General features: G+C 40.7%; 1 protein-coding gene across 1 annotated transcript; it reads left to right on the forward strand.

The window, feature by feature from the left end:
• Positions 1–173: 173 nt before the first annotated feature.
• nup93 (nucleoporin 93) lies at positions 174–27,936 on the forward strand. Its single transcript, XM_083916773.1, has 22 exons — positions 174–298; positions 1,869–2,051; positions 2,831–2,948; positions 15,902–15,964; positions 17,458–17,586; positions 18,270–18,344; positions 19,510–19,602; positions 19,744–19,883; positions 20,017–20,149; positions 20,314–20,471; positions 20,566–20,731; positions 21,422–21,515; positions 23,454–23,645; positions 23,737–23,863; positions 24,029–24,101; positions 24,421–24,465; positions 25,757–25,873; positions 26,008–26,126; positions 26,713–26,830; positions 26,971–27,054; positions 27,167–27,295; positions 27,611–27,936. The coding sequence occupies exons 2-22, from the start codon at positions 1,873–1,875 to the stop codon at positions 27,719–27,721; spliced, it is 2,463 nt and encodes an 820-aa protein (XP_083772899.1). The 5' UTR covers positions 174–298; positions 1,869–1,872; the 3' UTR covers positions 27,722–27,936.
• Positions 27,937–27,967: the final 31 nt, after the last annotated feature.

The raw sequence follows: 27,967 nt of genomic DNA on the forward strand, positions 1-27,967 counted from the left end.
AATTGGTGGATTATCCTCACAAAACAGGATTGTACAAAAAAATTGATGTCGTTTTTAATAACAAACAGTTGGAGCAGCATTACGCTATAGCTGCGTCTAGTCTACCTAACGAAAGAAGAAGAAGAAGACTTCCGGCGTATCGTCCAATCAGCATCGACTCCAGAAGTGCCGGGCGACATAATCAAATAATATACTTTCATGCATGTTGTCGACTTTTAGATGTTTTAGGAGCTACTAAGTGTTAATAAGTATAAACACATTCACCCAAGGAAAACAGACAGGATCATACCCACAGCAGGTATTACGTTTGTTTGCCTTCAATTCAATATAACGTTTTTTTAAGAAGACGTTACTGCGAGCACGCGAGAGAAGCGGAGAGACTGTTAGCCGTTAGCCACTTAGCCTGCTAGCTCACTCTGGAGCGCCATTCATTTTGACATAAATATAAGCAGTGTAACGTTGGTATAGTAACACAGTTATGAAGGGCAAATAGTCAAACACGAGGTTATCGTCATGGTCGTCATAGTCAGTTTGGTTACTAGTTGCTCCTTCACCTTTCAGGATGGCTCTTGGTGTTGTCCTGATTAGGCGAGTTTCTAAACTAGTGGTGTTAGCAACGTGCTAACGCTAATACGACAACCGCGCTGAAGTTGTCATCATATTTATGTCATCTGTCAAAAGATGTCCCGGTACCTTTGTGTTTTTATGCTACACACAGTTTGTTTGGCATGCGCTCTATAATTGATGCTTTTAACGTGAAGGTCTATCTTAGGTCAAGTCATCATAGACTCTATAGACCTTTTCAAAGATCTAAACATACATATTTAAATGTGTCCTAGTTTATTTCCTGTTGCAATGATTGTGAATGGCATCAGCTGACAGGAAGTTAACAAGGACCAAGGCTGTTGCCTAGCAATGGAATTCCATCAAAAAGGTCCATATAAAGATCTTAAAGGTTGAATATGTAGTATCTTTATTAAAAGCTATATTTTTAAAAAAGTTAAACACACAGGGCTTTTGAGGGGTACAGAATAAAAGTATTGCTTTTCCATAAAATATATATTTAGTCTGAATTAATATTTTCATTTTTTGACACGTTTGACAATGACTTTCTGTCTGTTTACATTGTAGCAGCCAATAGATGCCGTCATTGCGGGTTGTCTGTTGTTAGGACACAGAATCAAGGAATAATTTTGAGTTGAGAGCTTGCTAATCGATTACACACCTCAAAGAGAGACTTCAGGTTTAAGACTGGCTTACGTTATATACTGTAAAATTAATTGATTAGTCCAAATTAGTTGTTACCCTGTATGATTCATCACTTGACATGGCACAGGCTGATCGCTTGACACATTCGGCAACAAACCTGGCAACCCGACTGCTGGAATTATTTTTTGTTGTTGCGACTACGATCTTGAGACACTTGATGGCGGTGTTCTGCTCATTCTCCGTATTCAATTCAAGGTTTTGAATCAGGGCTGGGGCCCTTCTGTGTGGAGTTTGCATGTTTTCCCCGTGTCTGCGTGGGTTTTCTCCAGGTTCTCCGGCTTCCTCCCACAGTCCAAAGTCTTGCATGTGTTAGGATGCATGTGTTATAAGAGGTCTTTTTGCTGTTGCACCTATAAAGTACGCAGATAAATGTATTATTCTGTGCTCCAATTGAAGCTGAATGTTGTCATTAAACGTCATGGTTATTGTTCATGTCAAATCAAATGTACTTGGGCACAGAATGTAAACAAGAAAGAAGCTGCATCATTCATCTATGAGTTACAGCCCTCACTTTGTACTATATATCTCATAGCTACGTTTAGATGTGATCCAAATAAACTGTCTTTGTATTTACTCATGCACTCTTCCTCTGTCTCTAGAGGTATGGATGCAGAGGGTTTCGGGGAGCTGCTGCAGCAGGCAGAGCAGCTCGCTGCTGAGACAGAGGCAGTGTCAGAGCTGCCGCACGTTGAGAGGAACCTCCAGGAGATCCAGCAGGCCGGGGAGAGGCTTCGATCCCGCACCCTGACTCGCACCTCGCAAGATGCTGCTGATGTGAAAGCGTAAGGAATATGCCCCATGCATACAGGGTTATGCTGAACAGCCAGAACATCTCTGTTGTTCCAGCATGTTCCTGTATAGTGCTCACAAAACCTTTACAGATTATAATACCGATCCATCCACTTCTGTGCAGTTGTCTGTCATTTTGCATTACCACTCACCTGCCACTTTGAGCTGCCCTTTTATTCTGGTAATAATAGATGGTTATGTGGTAAAATTAGTTGTTTTTTTAATTTTTTTAATCAGGAGGACATTCAAAGCAGTTGGATATGGTTCTTTCATGATTGAATAGCCTTCTAACCCTGGATATCCAAATATTTGGGAGACCTTTCCATGGCCTATGCACAACATAGATATTCAACGTAAAATATTTTCAATCTTAATGTGTTAGAGGATAGTATAGTACTTAGTACAATTAACTGCTGAATTGTTGATGAAATGTAAAATGAATTTTAAAAGAAATATTCACACATCTGCAAAATACAGGCTTCTTGTTTTAAACAATAAAACTAATTTACATTTAGTCATGTTTAATAGATCCAGTCTCTCATAAACAACACTTTTTTATGCTTTCTTTAATTTACCTTATAAATGCCTTAACAGGAACCCTGTGTAATTTGTTTGGCATGATATTAAGCAAATGGGTAGTACTGCTGAAGAAAGTCTCTTGTGCCCTCTAGTGGGTGTTGAGCAAAACTACAGTTCATTGTCTTCTGCAATCATTGTCTTAGACCTTCCATTTCATTCTTTAATTCTCACCACCTCTCCGTCTTACTCTCAGGTCAATCCTCCTTGGTTCCAGAGGTTTAGACATCTTCCACATTTCTCAGAGGCTGGAAAGTCTAAGTGCAGCCACCACTTTTGAGCCCCTGGAGCCGGTCAAAGACACTGACATACAGGTATGAATCAATCAATCAATCAATCAATACTTTATTTGTTAGGTGCACATTGCACATTAATGAACAACGATAACAACATATCACTGTAAAAGTGCCGGATTATAGCAAAGATGCTAATTTGCATCCGTAGTCCCTGCTAAAAAAATAGAAAAAATAGAAATACTACTAAATAAGTAAATAAAATACAAATAGAAGAGACAAGACACACCGCACAATACATTACATACTCAGAAGGACACCAGACCCACACAGGATAAAGCTATGAAATAAAACGTCATGTGCAATATGATTACAGTCGAGTCAGTGGTCGCATTTTTTATTTGATTTAAGCCACTTTTTGAGTTGACCTTTAAAAGAGGAATATGTGGGGCATTCCCTTATTGTGGAGGGAAGACTATTCCAGACCCCCCCCCCCCCCTAAAACGGACAGCACATTCTTCCAAAATGCAGTGAGATCTCAGTCTCCTCTAACACAAGCCCTGGTGCTCATACCTTCCGGAGTCCTTTTCTTTATGAATTCAGTCAGTGGTGGTGGAGCGAGACCATGGAGACTTTTATATACACAACACACAAATCTAAATGTTTTAAAATTATGGAAACTTAAAAAATTGTGTTTTTTAAGAGTCTTGCAGATGTGGTAGGAGAAGGGTTTTTTATCCAGAGTCTTTAGGGCTCTTTTATAGAGAGAATGACCTAATAGTGACCAACTGGCTGCTAACTTTGCAGTCTTATGACACTTTCATAGATTGTTTCACTAGAGAGAGACTGAAATGAAAAGACACAGTCCAATTTATATTGTTTCTGATATCATAAATAAATATAGAGAGATGAGCACTTTTAAGAAATCACCTTTGGCTGAGCATACAGAGTCAAACATTGGCTTGCAGAGAGATTGCATTAACATGGCACAAAAAATATTTTTTTCTGTTTACATGTAACTTTTAAAATTAAATGCACCAATTTGTAAAAAGAACACACTTTTTTTTTTTAGATAAACAGGCCTAAATAAATATTATATATTGAATACTGGGGTTGGTACATTTCAGTTACCCACTTATGATTGCAACAACCCACTTTTTTTTCTTCTTTAGGGTTAGGGTTTTTCTTCTTTAGTACCTTGAGTGCAGCTCCTAAATAACATAATAACTGTGCTTTTTATTGAGAATTAAATGGGTTTATTCACCATTTTCCAGCCGGTCCTTTGACCACTCAGACTTGCCAGTTTTCTAAATAGCATCAGCAGATTCAACATGGATCTTTACCTTGTCTTCACCTTTTTTGTCCACTTGACACTGCTTTCCTTTCTACCTCTCTCCTCTGGTTCAGAGAAGCTGCTCAGTTTCCCTGAGCTCCATCTGTCTCCATCCTTATCTTTTTACCATGCCCAATCCTCTGTCTATATCTTTTCTACATCCCTTCTATTCTCTCTGACCTCTTCAGCCATAGATGTGACACCAGTTTTTCCCAAGTTTTCTCTTACTACATTTAATTTTGTCTTCCTCTCACTGTCTGCATTTCATTCTTTTACATTTACTCATCTTTCATTTGTCTTGGTCAGCCGGACGTATGTTAGCCAGGGTGGTTTTAACTGACCGACAGACTGACCGAGAGAGCACTTAGCTTCTGGCAACATGGGGGTACACACACACACACACGCACGCACACTCACTCACACACGCTCACACTCACACACACTCACACTCGATCATTCATTCATTCACTCACTCACTCACTCTCTCTGCTCTTGCTCTTTTCTTCCTATTGAGTTATAAAAACAGAGTGAATTGTACATTAAAAACTTCAATTTCAGAAGAAATGTGCTGTTCTCATTTAATAGAATATTTTCTTTGCTGGTTTATTCGTCTCACTTTGCCACACCCATCCTGTGCTGGAGCAGGGTTTGTGCTACCCCACATTCTGGGACAAGGTTGAAAGAAAAAAAAATGCTCTGGCTTTTTTAAATCAATCACAATCGGCTTGGGTGGTGCTAAGCTGCCGATGCAGTGATGGTGCCTCTGCAAAATAGTCTCAGGAAGGGACTTGTTTTTGAGCCCTGGCATTCAAATGTCTAATTCCCCACAAAAAGCCACAAAAATATTAAAAGATTTGTCGACTGTGTGGTGAGATTTACTTAAAGAAGGACAGACGTGTTTGTCAATGACCTAGAGGGGAAGCCTGCCTATACTTTAGCTTTGGAGGAGCTCACTGGACTTGACGTTGCCAGAGTTAAAAGACGTGGCAAATTTGACTCTGACTGCAGATTTGTCATAAAACAGATCAACATCAGTCATGAGGGTCCTGCGAGACGAAGTCTGGCCTTTTCCCCGGTCCATTTACAAGTTGTTTTATTCCCGCAACTTCAAACACAGGTTCAATACAGACTAGCTAAATGTAGGTTTCTAGCTCAGAGGTGGTTGTTGTTGTTCCCGTAGCGAAGGGGTTCTGATAACGGTAGCACACAGATAACAGAAGTGGTGCAAGGGGAGGGACAAAGCCTGACATCAAGCCATGCACCGTATATCTGTTGAGCCAGACTACTGTATTACAGACAAAACCACCGAGTAAGAAATAAGAGTAAGGGTAAGAAAAAAAACGCAAGTTAGTTCAGATAGCAGGGCTCAACAATACTTATGAAAGTGGTTACTAGGCTGGCAAACAGTCATCAACTTTTTTAGCTGAAACTGAGAACATGGTTGCCATTTTTAGTCACCTTATATTTTTAGTAATTATCTAATTCTACTACTATCAGCTTGATAATAAAATATAAAATAAAAGAATAAAATATTTATTTCATTAAGCAAACACCATTCTTTGTAGTTTCTCATCTTTCTAGAAAGATTAATCTTGCAAATGCCATTGTTAATCAGTCCGTCGATGGGTGTGCCAGCTCTTGCTGCCTCCAGCTCATTGTGGTTGAGCCACCTGCTCGTGTTGATTTCGAGCTCCAGTTCTTGTCCAGGCCATGGGTTCTGTAGGATGTGCTACCTTGAACTAGTGAACTTGATGTGTCACTTATTGAGACCATGTTGTACATGCTTTGCAGTACAATTGTCAGTCCAGCTCAAAGATGCCAGGGGGCTGTTGCACGAAGGCAAAATTAAGACACCCGGGATGAATGAAAAAGCCGGTCTTGAAATAGTCTGGTCTGATTATCATGGCTTAATCGGTTGCACGTACACCAAGCCAGGATCAGAATCGGCGACTCTGTGAAGCCAGGTGTAAGTAATTCTGTTGAGTGCTAGTCTGGACCAGGCTAACAGCACAAAATAAATCTCCAATTTAGGTGCATGTGCTTTTGTGAAACCAGATTATGGATAAAGTAAACCAGGATTATCGGAATATTTAATATTTTATCTAGGTTTTGTGCAACAGCCCTCTGGATACTTTGCCTTCCAAGACTTCACAAAATTCCTTTTGGTCTTTCGTTCATCCGTTTCTGTCATTTTAATCAATTTGCACAAAACTGATTGCAAAATTATCCATTTGTCCTGACAGTATGTTGAACCTGGGCTAAAGTCAGAATACTGTGATTCCTGGAATGAATTATACTGAAAGGTGTTTCTGAAATCTTTTATGTACCTCATGTGCATTTATGGATTGACAGAAATATTCGACTAAAACGACTTGCAACTCCTCAAACTACATCCTCAAAAAACAAAGGCAATGGACATCTCTCAAGCATAGTGTCAGCAACACAAAAAAACTTTATTTTTTAACAAGGTATGATCTGTATCTGTCTGTTTTTTCTAGTCACTCAGTGTATCTGACTAGCCAAAACAGAGGTTAGTAGTCATCTAATGATCTGGCTGCTGGCAATTTGGGAATTCTCTTTCAATAAAGATCATGTGATAATATACAAGCAAATGACTAAATGCAAATTGTGCCTAACAGTCTAACAGTGAGTCTAATCTCACTGTGTCCCTTTGACTCTATCACAAGGAGCAAAAAAAGAAAATCCGACTCAGAAGCCTATTCAGCAAGAAATAACAAAAGGGAAAGCTTGTGTTGAATTCTATTGTTCTGAGAATAGTGAGCCAAGTTCTGATCAATATCAAGCCAGACTGCAGACCACTTTTCTCCCTCCTACAGATCTCCATTTAACATGCTACTGGGAGAGCTGTAGTAACTTTACATCACCAAATACACTGAGGGGAAAAGAGGTTTATTGGCGATATTACAAGACAGCAACACAATGCATGATTCACGTATAACTGGCAAAGGCAACAGCTAACAGTTTTAAAATATTCTTAACACAGACTCTTGTGCATTCCAGTATTCATTACTCTTTAAAGGCATTGCCTCAGTAGTTAAATGTTAGATATAAAAGGAAATTCACATACTGTATCATACTCATAAACGCTAGGCAACCAGAATTAAAATAATGATCATTTTTCCCAAACATCTTGAAGGAAATCCTTAAATTCCAAATGTGCAACAGTACAGACTCTGGTGTCAGATATTTGGGCCTCTCAAAATTCAGTACCTGAAATTCAGCACCAGAAGACACAATGTAACATGATGCCAGATGCCTTTTGTGATGGTGTTTTTGGATCGGTCACACAAGAAAGGAGGCTACATTAGCCTCTACTAGCATAACACACCTAAATTTAGACAAGGAATAAAAAAAAGCACAAAAAAAAGGACGCAACATCTCTGAGTCACATGGTTTCACTACTTATTAATTTGTGGTATTTCATTTAATCCATAATACTTGCTCCACTTTTGCGACGATTCAACAAGGATCTGTATCCCGCCATACCTTTGTCTTCTGCCTGGTACTGCTTCTCTTTTTTCTTCTCGCCTCCTTTGCTTACCCTCTCTTCCTCTGCCCTGGTTCAGGGAAGTTGCTGCATTTCCCTGCACTCCATATGAAAATGTAGTCCAGATTAATTTGACTACAGTTGAACTCGAGACTCTAGTTTCTAGCTTTATGAGGGTTATGTTGAGATGCACCAGTGTTGTGGAACTGCCCATAAGCACTGAGATAAAGCAAAAGAAAATGTAATGATTGAATTCAGCTTTAAATGAATTAAGGTCATGGGATCAGGGGGCGTACTTGGGGATGATGGACAGGACACAACGAAAGTACATGCTGTACAACACACGCACGCATGCACTGAGGGAACTGATGTGTAAATGATGTGTCAATAACACAAATTAGAGAGGATCTTACTATATACTTACTATAGAAGGCAACACAGACACTGAGGGCTTTAGGGTTTCAAGGGTGTGGGAGCGGCACATTTTGTGCAGTTAGTTTCTAGACTACATGTATTGGTTTGTTAGTTAAGGTTTAATCCGGTTTCTCTTAATGTAAAGTTAAAATGTGGATACATCAGACGCATTCATTTAGATTTTTGTGCTCATATGTAGAGGAAATAGATGAGTAAACTCAACGATATTGATATTTAGTGGATGAATGGACATTTGGTCATGGATATCAGGCTTTTTTTCCCACATTGCCCTAGGCACTATTATTTGTACAGTATGCCATAAGGGGTTTGGTGTCAATTGGATTTGATTGATTCAGAGCATGCTTACACAATTCTTATCTACAGTATACATGCATGCATGGATGCATTTTAGTCTGGTATTTAGACAGGAGCACATTAGGTTCCAACAGGAATCTGAAAATGTAAATAAACGTGGCTCCCACGGGTCCTGTACATTCTTCAAAAGTTTGTGAATTCGAAGGGAAGTTTTTGGAAATAGACATAAATAGTCATTATAAGTGCTTGAATTTATATATTTTGTGCAGGAATAGAAATTGATGTTTTTTTGTCTTTTGCCATCTTAAAATTAATTATTAAAGCCAATCTTTAGCTATGGCTGGAAAACACACATTCAAGCCCTTCACATTTTTAATGATTGTCTGTGTGCTTCTGTAAAGCCTGTGAGTCCTCAGAGTGTCGTAACATTCGAAATGTTGTAATTATCCTTGATCCATGTCTCAAACGCTGCCATGCTGGGTCCTTGAATGTGGGGGAATTGAGCCTGGAAAGTCCTTGAAAAAACCTTGAATTTGATGTTTAAGAAGGTGTGGGAACCCTGTTGTGTTTCTTAACTAATTTCCCCCATTTCTGTGTAGACCACCAGGTGTCACAGTATAGGAGATGTTTTTACAAAGAATTCCCTATTCCGTGCTGTGCCAGTTTGGTATTTGTATCGTATGTTCTGTGTGTTGGTGATTGTCATGGATGAATCGATTTAGATTGGTATTTGGGTTACTTGTTTTCTATATCATCATGTAATCATGTATACAACTGTACACAAAGGATGATGAATAGAAATATAGAGAGGCTGAAACCAAGAGAAAAGAGGAGGTAAAATGCAGCTAAATAGGAGGGTAATCAAATGAAAAAATGGACAGAAAAGTGGAAGGCGCAGAGCAGGGCTGATAGGAAAATGGCGACCGGCTGCAATTTTTTTGGTCTGTTTCCTCGTCTCACTTTTCCCTTTTACATCTTTCTGTGCCGGGGCTCTCTCTCCTTTTTCCCACCTCACTCTCCTTCAGCTGGTGCCTCTGCCTACTCTCCATCTCTCCTTCTCTATTTTACTTTACCCCCCCCCCCCCCCCCCCCCCACACACACACACACACACACACACACACACATATCCCTCGGCGCTGATGGCATGCGTTCAGCGGATGCATTTGACTAAGCACAGAGCATCTGCTGAGATAGAAGAACACTCCTGCCATAGCTTCACAGGATGCGAGCTGTGTTTGCATGCCTGTATCTGTGTCAGTTGCTGTCGATTGCTTGGCATACAGTGTCTCTCTGTGGGCTTATGAATGAATGAATGTGTGTGGCTAGCGTAGATTTGGCTGCAAGTGGGCACACGCATTGTCATGTTGGCCTGCACACCAATGTGTTTGTATGGCATGTGTCTTTATGTGAATAAGTTTGTGCCATGTGCACAAGACTACAAGCGGAGGTGTGAGTATTAACACGCCGGCTTTGTGTGTGCTGTGATAGAAGGCCTGTATATAGGAATGCCCCCCCCACACACACACACACACACACACACACACACACACACCAAGACACACACACACACACACACACACACACATACTCTCCTCTTTCCACATGTGCCTCCCAAACCCTTCATTAACTAAACATGACCCTTAAGAGCATGATTAGCCTCATTTCAAGACAGGATGTCGGAAGCCATCAACCGAGGGGGAAAAAATCCATTACTATAATTGCATTGAGCTAAGGGAGGGAGAGAGGGAGGGAGGGAGGGAGGAAGGAGGTGGAGGAAAGGAAAGGAAGGAAGGATGGATGCATAGATGGATTAAAAAAGGAAGAAAATGAGTGGAATTGAGGGAGGGAGGAGGGAGAGGGCCATGAGAGATGCTGGGATGAATTGAACGAGGGATAGAGAGAGAGGATAGAGGACAAGAGCTGAGGGAGGAGGGGGGAGGTGTCAGCTGATGAACTGATATTCTATATGAATCCATAGTTCCTTCGCACGGATCCCCCCGTGTCTGAGTGCTCAGTTGGTACAGCCCTTCGGCAATAAAACCACCTTCAGCGAGTCTTGATATGGCACTTTCACTCGGCACTCCAGCTCACACGAGTCACCGGCCTGCTATCGAAACGGGGGAAGCGAACCGCCATGCCGACTCGTCAGGGCTTAGGGAACACGCCCCAGCATGGCGGCTATGCTGCTGCCCTGGCACAGCAACAGAGAGGGATGGAGAGACAGAGGGGCGAAGCAGGTCTCCTGGACTGTCAAAGCCCAGACACCTGGGCACAGACAAAGAAACGAAAAACTATTTTTTCTCTTTCCTGTCTCATCCTGTCTTCTCATCTGTCAGTCTGTCTGCCAGGCAGGCGCTCAGCATGAGTGAGTATTGGCTGTACACATGGATATGCACACTCACTCACTCACTCACTCACTCACTCAGTTACTCACCCGCTCATTCACTCACTCACTCACTCACTTACTCGCTTACTCGCTCACAGACGGGCATGTGCTTTGTCTGCCCCACTTTTTTCCATCATCTTTTTGTCTTTTCCCTGTATCTCTTTCTTGGTTTTGCCACATTGTCTGTGGCTGTATGTCACCCATGTACAGGATGATGATTGTATAAAATGATTGGTGACAAACTCACTGTTTAAATATATTTGCACACATATGTATATATGCTATAGTACTTTTATACATATTTTAGATTACACAGGAAGTGAAGGGTGTGGTTTCTCTCACATACACACACGCACACGCACAGGCACTGGTCAGCTCATTGTGTCATGCCAAATGGGGACGGAAATCTTCTCACACTTACTTTCACGATGACCGGTACGGAGAGCAAGGCTCGCTGTCTTCATTTCCTGCTCTTGACTGTGTCCTTATGTAGCCTCTAGATTTCTCGAGACCATGTATCTCTATCGCATTTCATACTGTGTAAAAAGCTAGATCGAAAGGGTGAAAAATCTGACTTGACGACTTCCCCGAACATACTGTAAGATTGCAGTCAGACGCAGACAGTGTAACTATCCTGAGGCTAATAGAATGAGGCCCTCTGCGCGTTAATGTGAGTATTCAAAGACACACACTCACACGAAATAATGACGTTTTAAAAGATAGATTGTTTTTCTAAAATTGGTCATGTTTTTCCTTTGTTTTACAATAAGGTGTATTTTCAGAGTCAGATATCTACTGATCTTCATAATATCTGCATATTATCGCAAAAAAATTGAGACAAAGATTTAAATTTTCATCATTTGTGTTTTCATATAAAGGCAGACTAGTCTTCAATTCTACCCTTAACCAATATCGCTTTTATCGCCGCACATCTGCCATTCTATTAAACAGCAATTGTGTATTTCCTGGTTTATCGCTAACTATTATAATTTTTTGTGTGTCTGAGTTCCTGTTCCTGTAAAAGCTTCTGGGCTGTCTGGCCAGCAGGCTGTGGGTGTCCACAGTGGGTTGCAGATCTCCGAGGGTATATAATACAGGGGTGGGGCAACTGAAAATGTATATCTTTAGATACCCATATTGCCTTGCACTGAATTGATCGTGGATTGAGTGTTAAGCTTTGCTGTGTCTTCTGCTGAGATGCCTGCTGTTTTTTTTCTATGTGCTTTTTAATATGACACATATTTGCTATTCATGTTTATTTTTATCTTTTGGAAATGAATACAAGGAGGGAATAAAGCGTCGGCAGTGTTAAATCAGAGTGAAATGCTGGCTACTACAGTGCGTCTCAGACTAAATAACATGCCAAGTGTTTCAGCTGTTTAGAGCAAATCAAAATTACACAGCAGTTGTGACGTTGGCAACAATGAACAATGCCTTTCTGTGATAAATGTGAAATGTGAAAAACTGGATACAATATTTAAGTTTATAATTTGAAATATATGTATGTTTTAAGTAATATCTGATAGCAGTGACATTTCTTGTGCATAATGAGGTTTTTGCCAGACATAATATGTTCCATTTTCACGCTAACATTTTCAGGCAAAAAGACAATTTCTTGTGAAAGTGAAGAGCGTTTTAATCTCAGACCAATGAGAATTTTGGCCACAGTTGGTGGCTAAGTTGTCAATTTACATTTGGCCCAAAAAATGTTGTATAGGCAAAGTCGTTGGCAGTGCAAGTGCAGCTGGCAACAAGCAACAAAATGACAGCAAGCAAAAATGCTGAGGTGCTTCTCGAGAAGATGACTGTCTCTTTTCACCTTTCAATTTACTGGAATAACAATCAGACTCATCACCGATGACTAATACGGTCTCATGTGCTCTTGTAGTACATACATATATCCCCTAAGCCTACAACAATTCTATTCCTTTTTCCAGTGCAGCTCTCCAGTGAGCGTTGACCCGAGCTCTCCTATGGTTAGAGTGGTTAAATATAGACCTATTCTCAGCCTCTCCTGGGAGAAAAAAGTGAGATGGAGAAAGAGAGAGGGATGAAGTGGGCGGAGGGAAACCAAGGGTATGAGGAATGGACCAGAGAGGTAAATGAGCAAAGTGAGAGAGAGAGAGAGTTAGTTTCGTTTATTGATTCAAATGAACAAATAGTATTAGTCTTTGCCCCTCTAAATTGGCTCAGATAAATAAAAGTTATTAGTTCTACTTTGTGACTTGAATTATTGCTGTTTCTTAAATTTTAAGGCACAATGCAGACCCATTTAGAGCTGTAGAAAATGGCTCTGAGTAAGATGTAGTTCAAAGTTTTTACATGGTTTCCGTCTTCGCTTGTTAAATGTCTTCTTCTTCATTTCATATTAATAGCATAATCCATTAAGGTCGGGTTAATTGGCCCCGCCAGATCATACATTGTCTTTACACTTTCCAGCGAAGTAGTTATCAGTTACTTTGGTGTTGACACTGTTTCAAGAAGTTATTCATCCTCACACTGAACCTTTTGCGTTTCCAATTTGTTCCCCATTTGTCAGGGCAGAGGGATGGGAGTGAAAGAGGAGGAGAGGAATGCAATGACAGACAAAGGTGAATGCTGAGAGCTTGCAAAGAAAGGAAGGGGAGGAAATAAGACCGAAATAGGCAGGGAAACGAGCAGGTGGGGGGCTAGGGACACAAGAGAGAGGTGATGAGAGAGGAGAGCTAGAAGGAAGAGGGAAGCCAAGAGCACCCACATCCCTGTAGAGCAGAAGGAGCTCCAGTAGGCTTTGAGAAATGTCTCTCACCAGGTGTTTGCTCTCCAAGCTAAAAGGATACGTCAGACATAAAGACTAAAAATGTCATCAGTGAATTCAAACGCTGTTATCTGACAGAGGGAACAACTTTCCAACAACTTAAGAGACTATTATGTCAGAGGTAGAAGCTCGATGGTTATATAAACTCTAAGAATGCCACCATCGCAGGACTTTCTTGCATAATAAGAAGGAGCAGTATTTTACTTACTTTACTACATTTCAGGGCCCGTATTCCCAAAACGTCTTAAGGCTAAAAGTAGCCTCCCATCTCACTGATTTTGGAGTGGTTATTTTTATTAAATGGTGTCAGTCCTAATTTTAGGACGCCTACATTTTTTGTCAAAGAGTAGTTCATAAAGCGTTTCAGCATTAAAAGCAGCTCTTAAATATGTTAAAGGTTGGAAGTAGTCAAAAGTACTCCTAAGTCAATAGGAGCAAATCAAAAACAATCCTAAAATGGATGCTGCTGGCAATTCGCCTCATTACCGTGTCAACGTTTTAGAAACCTTTAATGATACATTACATGATCCATGCTTCTTTTTTGGCTTTTGCAGTTATCTTTTACATGCACAAGTTGTGCATCAAGTAAAGTAACACATTGTTTGTGTTCAGTTAGTCACCTCAATTTAGTTGTATACAAAAAGCTACTGTAATGGCGACTGCTGTAGGTACTGCCTTCTTGCTGTCTTGATCTTTTTTTTAGTCTTTCAATCTGTGAAAGTGTGTTTTTGTCTGCCTTTGTGTCACAGTACTTAACATACAGTATATGTTGTAATTTTATTTTGAAATACTATAATTATTAATATGATTTGACTTATTAGATAATTGGATACTTATTAGCTGTTTTTCTCCATTTCCTATTAGTAAAATGTAGTAAAATGCTTTTTTAATGTATTGATAAGTAGAAAATCCTTGGGTTTTGGACTGTTGGCCGGACAAAACAAGACATTTGAACACGTTCCTCTGACTTTCAGAAATTGTGATGGCCATTTTGATCTATTTTCAGATATTTTGTTAAAATTAGTAACTGAGAAAGAATCAGCAGATTATTAGATAATGAAAATAATCATTTGTCGCAGCCCTATTGATAAAAACTAATCCTCTGGTAAATTGTGATAGCTACTTGGCATTATATTTGACATCTTGTGTTCAGTGAACAAGACTACAGGTTTAACTCGTGTCTTTGTTCCCTCTTTTTTCAAGTATTGTCAAAGCAGTAAAACATATTTTACTTTTGACCTTACCATCTTAACCTATAAAGTTCTGTCTCCTCCTGGTATCAAATCAGATGTATCTCTAAATGTAGAACCAAACGCATTCGCATGTCATCAGTTTGATGACAGGAAAGGTTCTTTTGTCAATATTTCTGAATAAAGACATGAGACAGTGTTTTTTCCTATGCTCTGACTCATTTCCAACTAATGAGCTGACATTATTCGATTAAAATGCTCCACATGTATCATGATATTCTGCACAGGAAAGAACAGATTTCTTACGTCAGCTTGGATTTTATATACTGTAACACCGCCAGTGACCCACTCTTGTGTTTGCTTTAAGAGGAGGAGTAACAAAGTACATTACAGCGCTGCCACCATTTTAGTTCTTTCTCAAGATGTATTTCCTTTTATGCACATCAGCGATCACTGACTCTCCCTCCAAAGAGTGCTGTCGAGTTCTCTACTGAATACTCCAGTTGTCACAGAAGTACCACATACTCACTTGATAGCTAAGATCTTGTGTATAAACTAAGTAGTTTCATTATCGGTTAAGTAGGATGTGAATAATTCCCATTTTCACAGGAAGGAGCAGAGGAGGGGGATATACAGTGCAGGGGCAGCCATCTTGAGATTACTTCAAAATGGAGGCTGTGCTGACTGCTGTCTCATAGCAAAATGGCGTGTAAAGCATAGACACTTCTCTAGCCTGCCTATATGTGTGTATACAACAGCGACCATATGTCTGACTAATCCTGACAGTGCGTGGGACTGCACGACGTCTAGGAAGGGCAGAGAAAAGCAGGATGGAAAATAGAGAAGCAGCTTCTGTCCTCCATAAAGCAAATGAGGGTGCACCTGCTGAATCTGTCCCCCTAGAACTCTCTGCGTACAGTTTATATCTGCTTCATTTTGACCCCAATGTTTAAACTAATATCTCCTGCTTTCTCTCTCTGTTTCTGTCTTTTTTCTCTGAATGTTTGCCACACGTCTCGGCCTCTCCCTGCCTCCCCCCCTCCCTTTGTCTGTCTGTCTCTCTGTCTGTCTGTCTCTGCCTCGTCCACAGGGCTTCTTGAAGAATGAGAGGGACAACGCCCTTCTGTCAGCCATCGAGGAGTCTCGCCGCAGGGTCGGTATCTGCCTAGTGTCTGATTGCTTCCCAGGTCGAAAATATGGGCAACAGAATCTAAATCCTTAAGTGTGAAATCAGATCGTGGTCATACAAAACCTGCATCTCAGTATTTTCATTATTTTCATTCTTTATAGATTAAATCCAGGCAAAATTTAAAGGACAAGATGCAGTAATGAGACTCTATAGTCACATCCAGCAGTGGTTCTTTGTTTGCCTCATGTTTAGCTTTTACAAAATCAGCTGAGTTTTCAGCACTGTAGTGTGTATGGACATTAACACATCACAATGTAGGAACACTTAAAGACCAAATTTTTACTAATGTCTGCTTGCTGTGATCTAGAAGTCCTTCTGGTGTGAACCTTAAGGGAATGGTTTTGAAATGGCTTCCCTGATGTGCAGAGCTAATAGGCCCTGTGTTTAATTAGCTGCATTCCCATTATCTGTCTCTGCTCCCTGAGAGAGGGGGAGAGGACTTGTGTGCAAGGGTGGAAAACTAAATGCACTGATTATAAAGAAAGCAGCTGTGAAAGATTTCTATCTGACTGCTGTACCTTTTTAAATCACATGAACTGTTTGCTATTGGCCTGCGAAATTACATACTTAGTCGAGTTAGAGTTGTCAGACTCTTTCCCTTGATATGAATCTAATCTTATTTATTTGAGAGATTTGAGAGACCCAATCGATTTTTCATTAACAAATAATGTTTTTTATAATAATCTCTTAAATTTGATTAAGTGCAGTAATTTTGAAAAAGAGATGTGTAATGAGTGGGACCTTTTTCAGCTAAAAAAAAAAGGCAGTTCAGTTCTCCGCAGTATACAGTATGTATGTAATGGAGACACTTAAACAAAATGACCTCAAATGCATCGTTAATCATTTCTGCACTGCAGGTTTTTAATGCCGTCATTGTTTTTGATAGATTATAGTTGTGCAACAAATGAAAGCAAAGTAAACGCTTTGACATCAGGTCAGTGACCAAGTTAACCAAGTAAATGGTAGCTCTACTCCACATTTGTATCTCCCTGAGCTGGAGATTGGAAAGATTCAATTATCTCACGTTCCCATTATCTCACTTCGAGTCTCTATGGAGAGCCAAAATAGACGGTGCTGTGTCCTGGTGGAGTAGGACAATCATGGCGGGTCTGCTGCTAAATCTTCTCTAATTTTGCTCACCGTTTTTTCCACAAAATGAAGGTTTTTGTTGAGGTGCCTTGGTTATTTAAAAAACATGCTAGTGCAGCAGTGGTGTAGCCACAGCTGATATTCTATCAAATTCTGAACAATAAAAAATGACAGTATTTCAGAATAAATCAAGTATTAATACTTTGTCCCTTTTTTTTTTATCCCCAGTGAATAATGTTTAACTTTGTGGCATACATACACCAGGAACATTTTGGCACATTCCAAATCATTGGATGAATAAATCACACTGTTAACCTGTGTGCAGTTATATGTGAGTATGATTGTGTAACTGTTTCCTGCTGTTACAGACGTTCCTGTTGGCTGAGGAGTACCACCGTGAGTCCATGCTGGTCCAGTGGGAGCAGGTGAAGCAGAGAGTGTTGCACACACTAATCGGAGCAGGAGAGGACGCACTGGACTTCAGTCAAGATGTCGAGGTAAAGGAAACACAGCACGGCTGCTTTAGGAGGAACTTTAAAGAAAAATCTGTCTCAGTCTTGTAGACACCTAAGTTTGACCTAATTGGAAAGCTAATTTTGATTTTACAGAACACTAGCTGCTGGGATGATAGAGGTTTAAATTATTACGTTATGTCGATAAAAGTATAGCGCTCAATTCAAACTTCCTGCTCATTTTACTTCTCATTTTCAGTTACTCCGGTTGTTGATATATTATTATTGCAGTGTTTAATTCTGTGTAAAATTCATTGAGCCAATGTGGCATTTATTTTTCAATTGATTTAGTCACATACACAAAAATCATATTATATTTAACTCCTTGGACTGAATCCGTCGACTTCAAAGCAAATCTCAAGTCTCCCAAGCTGATTTCTTGAGACTGTGTACTTGTAGCTGTCTACCTACTCATCTAAACTAACCAAAATAACAATTTCATTTGAGACTCAGAAACTTATTTATCTTCTCCCTGAGTAAAGTAAAGTGGACAGGTTGTCCTTCTAGCTGGACTGCAAAGACTCTCACATTAGACAAAGTTCACAGTTGCATTGGTACATGATTGGCATTTTTGTTGTTTCTAGCTTTATCTAGCTTCCTTTAAAAATGCTACTTGCTTGTGTACAGCATATTTATTGAGTCATCTGCTGCCTCTCTGTTCATTGTAGCCCAGCTTTGTGAGTGAAGTGACAGCTCCAGGAAGGAGTGCGTTGGGCAGCGTGGAGGTGGCCTATGGACGACAGGTGAATCTCGTCACTCATTTTGTTGTACATAAAAACTCAGTAAATATACTAGAATACTAGATGCAAAATAACTTCCCGTCCCATTTATCTCAGTGCGTGTTTTTTTGTTATCCTACCACTGGGGAGCATCAAAGTCAGGAATTTAGTTCTAAAAATCTGATCATGGTATACAGTATTTGCAGATATTATTTTTTTTTTCACATTGAAACATCAAAAAATAATTTTTGACAAGAATCCTTCATATTTTAATTATAAAGAGTTGTGACCGTGGCATTTTACAATAGAAAAAAACAACATGTCAGTGCTCTCTGGTGGACAATCTATGTAATGTTGACACAAGATATAAGCTGATACAGATATATCTGTCCAAAGCTGATTTAGCAGTCTGGCTGTTTTTATTATTTGTGACAAAATTTCAAAATGAAGTTGTCGTTGTAAATAAAGTACAAGAGATGGCTGTGATAGTTATAGATATCTTTTGAATGAATTTGCAGTAGAACACTGTTGAAACATTTTTATGTCAACGTGACTATGCTGAAACTTAAACGTTAAAAAAAAAACACCTCTTGAATTGACTGTAGTTAAACAGATGAGTTGAACACAGATGTGTAACTGAGGTTGTTTGTGATGCCCTCTGATCATTCGTAAAATGAGGTCACAGCAAGGCAGGAAGTGGCAGATCAAACATATCGATTGATTGGGCGGTAAAGGGGGGACTCTGGGTAATTCTCTCTCACGTCTGTGTCTCTCTACCTTCCCTCCCCCCTCATCATCCTCTCTGACCTTCTGTTTCTCTCTCAGTTTGTCTCTGATCTGCTACATGACGCAGGACTTTAAAAGTGGCTTTTCCTCTGACCATGTGTCGACACATTGCATGCGGCGTCATTTGTCTAGTTTTTGTTGTCCTCTTTGATGACCTTTTAAACATTTTGATTCTTTTTTTCTTATTTTTTGTTGTGAACCATTTCACTAGATGGTCATAATATTTGCTTTTACTTTTGAAGTGAGGATGGAGTCGTAGGTGGATTTCAATTTTTGAAACATTCATGTAGAAATTTAACTTGAACATTTGGCATTTTACATTTTGGCAGCTTATCACCTATAACCATTTCTTTTTTGTCTTTCTCTACCTACCTCTACCTATTGCCACCTCTTCCTCCTTCAGATTTACATTTTCAATGAGAAGATAGTGAATGGCCACATTCAGCCTAACCTGGGAGATTTATGTGCTTCTGTAGCAGAAAGCCTGGATGACAAGGTAAGAACATCAGCCGTCCCCATGAAACTGTTATTTTTCCCTTTTGCAAAGATATAGGTTAGTTTTACTCTAACAGCTAATATCATCCTGTTTCCTCTACACATGCCTTTATGTAACCGTTTCCCTCTCGCTTCCCACAAGAATGTATCTGACATGTGGCTGATGGTGAAGCAGATGACGGATGTGTTGCTGGTTCCAGCCAAAGACACTCTCAAAAGTCGCACTTCTGTGGAAATGCAAATGGCCTTCGTACGCCAGGCACTTAGCTTCCTAGAGAACAGGTAACTGTGCTTGTTTTTGTTTTTCTAAAATGCAGTGGTTGGTCTTGTCTTTGAAGTGGTTAAGCTTTTAATGGAATGGACTGACACAATATAGTTTAAATGTCATTGTATCTGTGTGTATCATCTCTCCCAGTTATAAAAACTACACCATGGTGACGGTGTTTGGGAACCTCCATCAGGCTCAACTAGGAGGAGTGCCTGGAACGTACCAACTGGTCCGCAGCTTCCTCAACATTAAACTACCAGGGCCTCTGCCTGGCATGCAGGTAACAACACACATGTTTTGCTGTGTTTTTTAACACGATGAATTTATTAGAACAAGCTTAATGTATGTGCAGATCAGAAAAACTAATATGGCAACAGAATCTTTATTTGAAACGAGTCAGTGGAATATTGTCACCACTGTATTAAACGTCCTTGTTTGCTTCAGGATGGTGAGATAGAGGGCCATCCGGTGTGGGCTGTGATCTACTACTGCCTGCGTTGTGGAGATCTGAATGCAGCCATGCAGGTTGTGAACAGAGTGCAACATCAGCTGGGAGACTTCAAGACCTGGTTTCAGGAGTACATGAACAGCCCTGACAGACGGTGAGAACGCGTCAGCTCCTTGTCTTTATGGATTTTGAGGTTAAGGAAGGTCGAACTATATATTCATTTATAAATCTTGATCTCATCTCTTCAGCCTTTCCCCGACTTCAGAGAACAAGCTTCGTCTCCACTACCGTAGAGTGCTGAGGAACAGCGCTGACCCTTACAAGAGAGCCGTCTACTGCTTGATCGGGAAATGTGACATCAGCGATAACCATGGAGAAGTGGCAGACAAGACTGAAGACTACCTCTGGCTTAAGGTACAGCATACTTAAGCTCCCCCTCCACTCAAAAATACACTTTTTTTTTTCTTGTTCCTACAGTTGGATGTTTGAGCTTCATTGTGCAGAATGATGTATGTAGTTTTCACTGTTTACACATTCACCTACTGAGAGTTGTAGTTTTCTCTTGGATCGCTGAAAATCCAACTTCTGAGTCTGACTGATGCCGGGTTCAGGACGCTAAAAGTAAAGCTGCAGATGGCCTGTGGAGGTCGGGCAGCCCAGGCTCTGTGTCTGTGCATGCAAGGCTCAGTGAGACGGCCTTCCTCAGGGAGAAGCTAGAAGTTGTCACCAAAGAGTCTCAGCCTAGCGCAAGCAGTGGAGGTTGGGGGCGCAAGGCCAGATCCCGAATTTCACGATGAGGGAGAGAGTAGATGTGCTTCCAGCCTCTTCTCTGAGGTTTTTTTTACTTTCTATTTGGGGGAAAACCATGTTAAACTAAATATTAATCATAGCAGAGTAGCTCTACCTACTTGAAAACATGTCTAGAGTGCGACTTTATATACAAAGCATTATCACACTGGTCCAGTTAATGGTCTTCATTAAAAGTTTAGTTCCAAGGCTTCCCTGTTGGCAATCCTTGGACTTGTGTGGGTCATTTACTGTCTTACAGCATGTTATCCTTCAAACCAAAGTTGTTTATTTCAATCCATTATTTTTTCCCTGCAGTTGAACCAGGTGTGTTTTGATGATGACGGCAGCAGCTCTCCTCAGGACAGACTGACCCTGCCGCAGCTACAGAAACAGCTCCTGGAGGACTACGGTATGGAACTGCATTCCTGTTTCAGCTCGACAAATGACCACAAATATTTCAAACTTTAGTTTCTCAACAGTTGTGATACACCACTCTGACTCACCACTTACCTCCATTCGATTTACATTCAGTAGCTCTTGAGCAGCTGTAGCAGAGGGGGCACAGATGTGTGCTTGCATGCATGCAATGTGCCCTCAGACTTTCCTTTGGTTACCTTTTGCTCCTTATCTCATGTGCTGTTGATTGTAATACAACTACAATCACATCTGTACATTGGAAACAAACAAACCAGAAAAGGTTAAAATGGTGCACATACACAGCATAAAGCAAATTACATAACCTTTTGTAGCCTTTCCAGCAGGGCTCTCTTTTTCTCAAATTTAAAATCTGCAACATAAGACGAGGGTTTGCTGTGGCACTTTTTTATTTAATATAATAACTGTGTGATTAAACCTTTTGATGTCTGTGATCATACCACTGTGATCATTCTAGTAAACTTATCTGAATTTACGTATGATGCCATTAGGTCACCAAGTCAGAATATTGCCTTTATCACTATGATATTTCTTTTTAACTCAACAATAAAAATATCTGTATTATCCTGAACAATGATATGGCACAGCACTATTCCTCACATACTCAGCATCTCTACACCCTAGAGTGAAACGCTTTGCCTTTTCCAGTACTGTGCTTAAAATATTAAAATCTAATTTATAGAAACAGAGAAAATTTATACAACAAAGATAAGTTTAACTTTGAACTGCAAGCCAGACTTTGACTTTGATTTTTCACCCAAACTAATTTCAAAATAAATCGACCCTTTTAAACAACCACATGCCCCCTGACGCACAAAAAAGAGGGAGCATAAGGACATTAGGCCTCGTCTCCCACAGATTGTGAAAGCGCAGTTTTCTTCAAGGGCCGATCCTGCTCTGTTCAGATAAGACTGCACTCCTTTTCCTCTCACAGTAGCCCTCACCCTCTCCCTTTTCCCCCCTCTCCCACTCTCTCTGCTCATTGGGAAGTACAGCCCGAAGACTCATTCTGTTGCTCAGCTCCTTCGGTTGTCTGGCACAGTGCTCCTTGTTGTCCTCCATCTTGCTTCGCAGCGGGACGCAAAGCCCAAAGCCTCTCTTCATTTCTCTCACATACTGCCAGTGCTCGCCAGCCTCGTCTGTTCTCTGTTCCTCTGTCCTTCGCTTGCTGCATCTCTGTCCTCTCCTTTTATCCATTATCCCTGTTTCTCCGTACACCTGCACCTCTTTACTCCCACTGATTTCCCTCCTCTTTCACGTGTTCCCTCCTTGCGTGTGCATTTTTTTCTTCCTCATCTCTTGTGTGCAAATCTGCTGCAGCCCCCCTCCCTCACACCCACACTCTTATCTCTCCTCCTTCGTCCTTTCCCTCCTCTTCATCGCTCTCTCCCTCTCTTCTTCTCTCATGTGCTTTCCCTTTTTGAACTAAAGTGCTGTACGTCTGAGATAAGGCTATAAAATGGCTGACATGGTTCACCCTGTTCTACTCCTCAAACTTTCAGCCAGCAAGAGGATTAAGAATTCTAATTAAAAAATAAACTTGATGACTAAGTACCTGCTTTCACAGAGTGTTTTCAAATGCTTACATGTTAGTTGCCATAGCAACTGTCAAGAGTCGACAGTGGCATGTATAGACCCAGAGGGAAAGTGGTGCAATTCAGTGGCTAATGTATTGTAATACATTTGATAATGGCAATAGAAGAGTTTTTATACTAAATGTCAGATAGTCATTCATTCATTTTTATTAAACACAGAAAGACTCACACAGGTGATTTCACTTATTTCCTTTTTATAGTGCAGTGACTGCTTGGCTCCTGATGTTGCTTCTTGCATCGATTAGATCAGTGTTTCCTGACACATTAGGAAAGATTTTTGGTGTTGACTTCATGTCTCTGATCTTTTTAACCAACAGGAGAGTCCCATTTCTCTGCAAGCCAGCAGCCCTTCCTGTACTTCCAGGTGTTGTTCCTGACGGCTCAGTTTGAGGCGGCTGTGGCTTTCTTGTTTCGCGTCGAGAGACTCCGGAGTCATGCTGTGCATGTGGCGTTGGTCCTGTACGAGCTTAGGCTGTTGCTGAAGTCATCTGGCCAAAGCGCTCAGCTGTGTGAGTGTAACCACCTTTATTTTGCAGGGTGGTGAAGACACTCGAGAAATCAATTTCAGTCAAACAAAATGCGTTCGCCTGTTCTCTGTAGTGAGCCAGGAGCCTGGTGACCCTCCCATGGTACGCCGCCTCAACTTTATCCGTCTGCTAATGCTGTACACTCGCAAGTTTGAGTCTACTGATCCACGGGAAGCCCTGCAGTACTTCTACTTCTTACGGTAAGTAATTCTACACTCTCACAGTTAGATGAGGACCCTGTATTGTGATTTTGAGGCCCTATACTATACAGACGGTTGATAAAGGAAGAGGAGGTTTTGTGGCAAAGTGATGTTCACCAAGTGGTGCCTCTGTTTCTGATTTCTACTGTTCGTGTCGTTCTGCAGCAATGAGAAAGACAGCCAGGGAGAAAACATGTTCATGCGTTGTGTCAGTGAACTTGTTATTGAGAGTCGAGAGGTAAGTGACTCACATTTACAGTTTTTTATTTTATATAATATTGTATATATATTAGTATTTATATAATTATATATATTATTATTTATATAATTTTACAAAGAATTTTGTTTTGTAGCTTTGTAAATATAAGTGGACAAGACACTTTCATTATAATGCAGTCCAGTAAAACCCTCACAAAAGAAAATGAATATGACAAGCTTCATTGATGTAGGACTTATTTCAGGGCTGTTGTAGATAAATGTGTACCTGTTTCTCTAGTATTACAGTGTGCACTTTACATGCTTTTGATATGGTACATTTTACTTTGTCTCGTTTACAGTTTGACATGCTGTTGGGGAGATTAGAGAAGGACGGCAGTAGGAAGGTAGGAAGATTGTGTCTTTGATCTCCCCCTCGTCTCTTCTGTGGTTATGTTTCTAATAAAAGCTTTTGCCTGCTCTCTTGCCATGCCCCTCTCTTCTTCTTTCTTTTTTTTTTTTGTCCCTGCTCTGTGTGGGGGCTTTCAGACATTCCGACAAGGACTGAAATCTTCCCATTCTTCAACATGTCTTCTGCATGTTTTGACTCTCCCCATTTAGCGTCCCTTTTGTTCCACTGACAAGGCTTCATTGTAGCCATTGCTTCCAAAGTTTCTTGACATTTCTCCCCTTGCCCGCAGCACCCTGCAGGCTGCAATGTTTGAGGGCACTAAAATTCACATTGCTTTATGTTTTACTCCATCCACATGACAGACACACTGTGTTACCTGTTTAGTCAGAGTCGTGTACAACTGTTACCAACATAGGGTGGCACTGCAGTATATCTAATACTAGCTAATGACATGGAAATAATATTGCACTAGCTCAGAACAGATTAAGTGCTTAGAAAAGGAAGAATATTGATACTATACCGTCTGTATGCTGTCAAGTTGACACAGAAAGAATTTGAGTTTAAAAATGTTCATTGTGTTTTGGACATACTCTAGCTTGGTTGTTTAGAATTACAAAAGTGTGTAGGCTGCACTTTTTAACAGAGCATAACTGGGGAAATGACCCGATAACAGAAATCTGTTAACTCTGCAATAAATCTATCATCAAGCAAGAGAAATTTAGGCCGTTAGTCAAATTTTTTAAACAAGCCCTTCTGGTGCAGCTACTGTATTTCAGATCAAATAAAGCAGCGGTTTGTGGGGTTTTTTTGTTACATATGAAGATATTTATGGTTGTTTTAATACATTCAAATGGAATTTATCACAGTTCAGTTGGTGTTGTGGGTGGTGAGAAGCTGCGGCATGTGGCTGTGGGTGCCAAAGGGTTCGTCAGTCTGTCACTAGTGGCAAATCAAGGGCATGCTTATTGCTTTGGTAAAGGTGGATAGGAATATAGTTTTCTCTCATGGACTAACTCAAGCATTTCTGCTCTAACAGGATCCTATTTTACTCATCAAAATGCAATACCAGATGTTGATAGACCAGATGTCTGTATTTCATAATCTTACTTCATTTGCATTTTGCTCTTATTTTGATGTATTTGATGCTTTTATTTGATTTTGTGTTTGATTGCTGGAATCAAACCAACAACTCAAGGATAGTTACCCTCTGTTTACCACCAGAATTGTAGTGCTCTCAGTCTCACGCTGATCTTTTCTCCTCCTCCTCCTGCCCCTGGTCCCTCTAGCCCGGAGTCATAGATAAGTTTGCCGGGGACACCAGAGCCATCATCAGTAAAGTGGCTCTTGAGGCCGAGAACAAGGGCTTGTTCGAGGAGGCAGTCAAACTCTACGAACTGGCCAAGGTGGGCAGACCTGTCCCTGTGATCTCTGCATCCACACACTGCACTTATATTTTTGCACACCTGCCGTCATTTGCAGCTGTTTGTTTTGAGTCCTCTCACTGCCTCTCTGACTCTTTCCACCTCTCTGTGTGTAGAACCCGGATAAGGTGTTGGAGTTGATGAACAGGCTGTTGAGTCCAGTCATTGCACAGGCCAGTGCTCCTCAATCCAACAAGGAGAGGCTAAAAAACACTGCAGTGGCTATTGCTGAGAGGTAAGGACACACAAACACACCGTGCACTAGTTTCAATGTAATTAACTGAAATAAAAGCGTAAAATCATCTCGCTGTCTTTTTCAACACTTGCCCACATCAAATCAGCCATTGAGACAGTTTTTTTCGTGTATAAACTATTAACAGAGATATCCCAGTAGAGTTGCTAACAGCTGGACGTGGCTAGCACTGATTAGCTCGGGACACTACTGTGAAGGCATAAAAAACAGCTTTTTTAACCACTAATACTGCTCGTGATAACACCAAACCTCTGCAGTAGCATGAGTCCCTACACATAAATCGAAGCACCAACAACGTAGTTAGTGAACCCTGAGTTTATTTAAAGAGTGTTTTGAAAGACTTACCAACTGGCTCTGGTCCATTCAAGTCGATTACAAAATGCAATCCAAAAGGAAGGAGTCCACTGGTGCTGCGTTTTATGTGTAGGGACCCTTATCTTGCTACTTCAGAGGTTTGGTGTTATTTTGAGCAGTATTAGTTGTAAAAAAAAAAGCCTTTTTTGATTTTACGCTAGAATTACACTTTTAAGGGCATTATATAAAAACGGTATCATTCCTTCCACTGCAGATATCGTTCTCAGGGCGTGGCAGGAGATAAGTCCGTTGACAGTACTTTCTACCTGCTGTTAGACCTGACAACGTTCTTTGATGAGTACCACGCAGGTCACGTTGACCGAGCCTACGACGTGAGTGCAACACAACAGTTCCAATAAAGTGGCCTTTTCCGTAGACAGATGTTATAGCATGATTACGATACTGAAGTGGTGTTTTGTTGAATATGTGACACTCCTCGTTAATATCCTCCTCCTCTGTGTTTCTCCATCAGGTGATGGAGCGTTTGAAGCTCCTTCCGCTCAGTCAGGACAGTGTGGAAGAGAGAGTGGCTGCTTTCAGGAACTTCAGTGACGAGGTGAGATCAAGATCTGAATACTCACAATGGACTTTCAGACATTCTCACAATACACAGCATTATTCTTTTTTTTTTTTTTACTCTTTCTAAATGTGTTCTCTGTGTCCCTCAGGTGCGCCACAACCTGTCTGAGGTGCTGCTGGCCACCATGAACATCCTGTTCACTCAGCACAAACGCCTGAAGGGGGCACCAGCAGGCACACCAGGACGACCACAGAGGACCATAGAAGACAGAGATATGGTGAGAATACAAAGCCATGCTTAGTCTAGAGTGCCAACTTCTGACCAAACTACACCAAACTAGCTGAGTTAATTCGCTCTAAACCAGTTGATGAAAATATGCCTTATTTGCATCTTTGTTGCAACAAGACTTCGTTAAAATTTACTTAACAGATGAATGAAAACACGGCTACTAAAATGGCTAAAACCGTCAATTAGCAGGCTGTTCTTCTGCAGTTTTCATACACATAAAAATTAAAAGTGGGGCGGCCGGTGGGACAGTGGTTAGAGTGCTTAGTGGTTCTTCTTTTACTTCTTCTTCTACTTCTTCCTCCAGCAACTCCGCAGCCAGGCCAGAGCCCTGATCACCTTTGCTGGTATGATTCCCTACAACATGGCCGGGGACACCAACGCAAGACTGGTGCAGATGGAATTACTGATGAACTGAGACATCAAAACAAACACACACACACACACACACACACACACACACACACACACACACACACACACACACACACACACACACACACACACACACACACACACACACACACACACACACACACACCTACCTATCTACCATTTTATTTTGTATAGAAAACAACATTTATCATTGAGTTAATTATCCGTAGATCACCCATCTGAGTTCCTGTTTATTGTCTGTTCCTTTTGTTCTATTCTGTTTTTGTCA

Source organism: Echiichthys vipera (genome assembly GCF_963691815.1).
Source record: "Echiichthys vipera genome assembly, chromosome: 7".
Lineage (NCBI taxonomy): Eukaryota > Metazoa > Chordata > Actinopteri > Perciformes > Trachinidae > Echiichthys > Echiichthys vipera.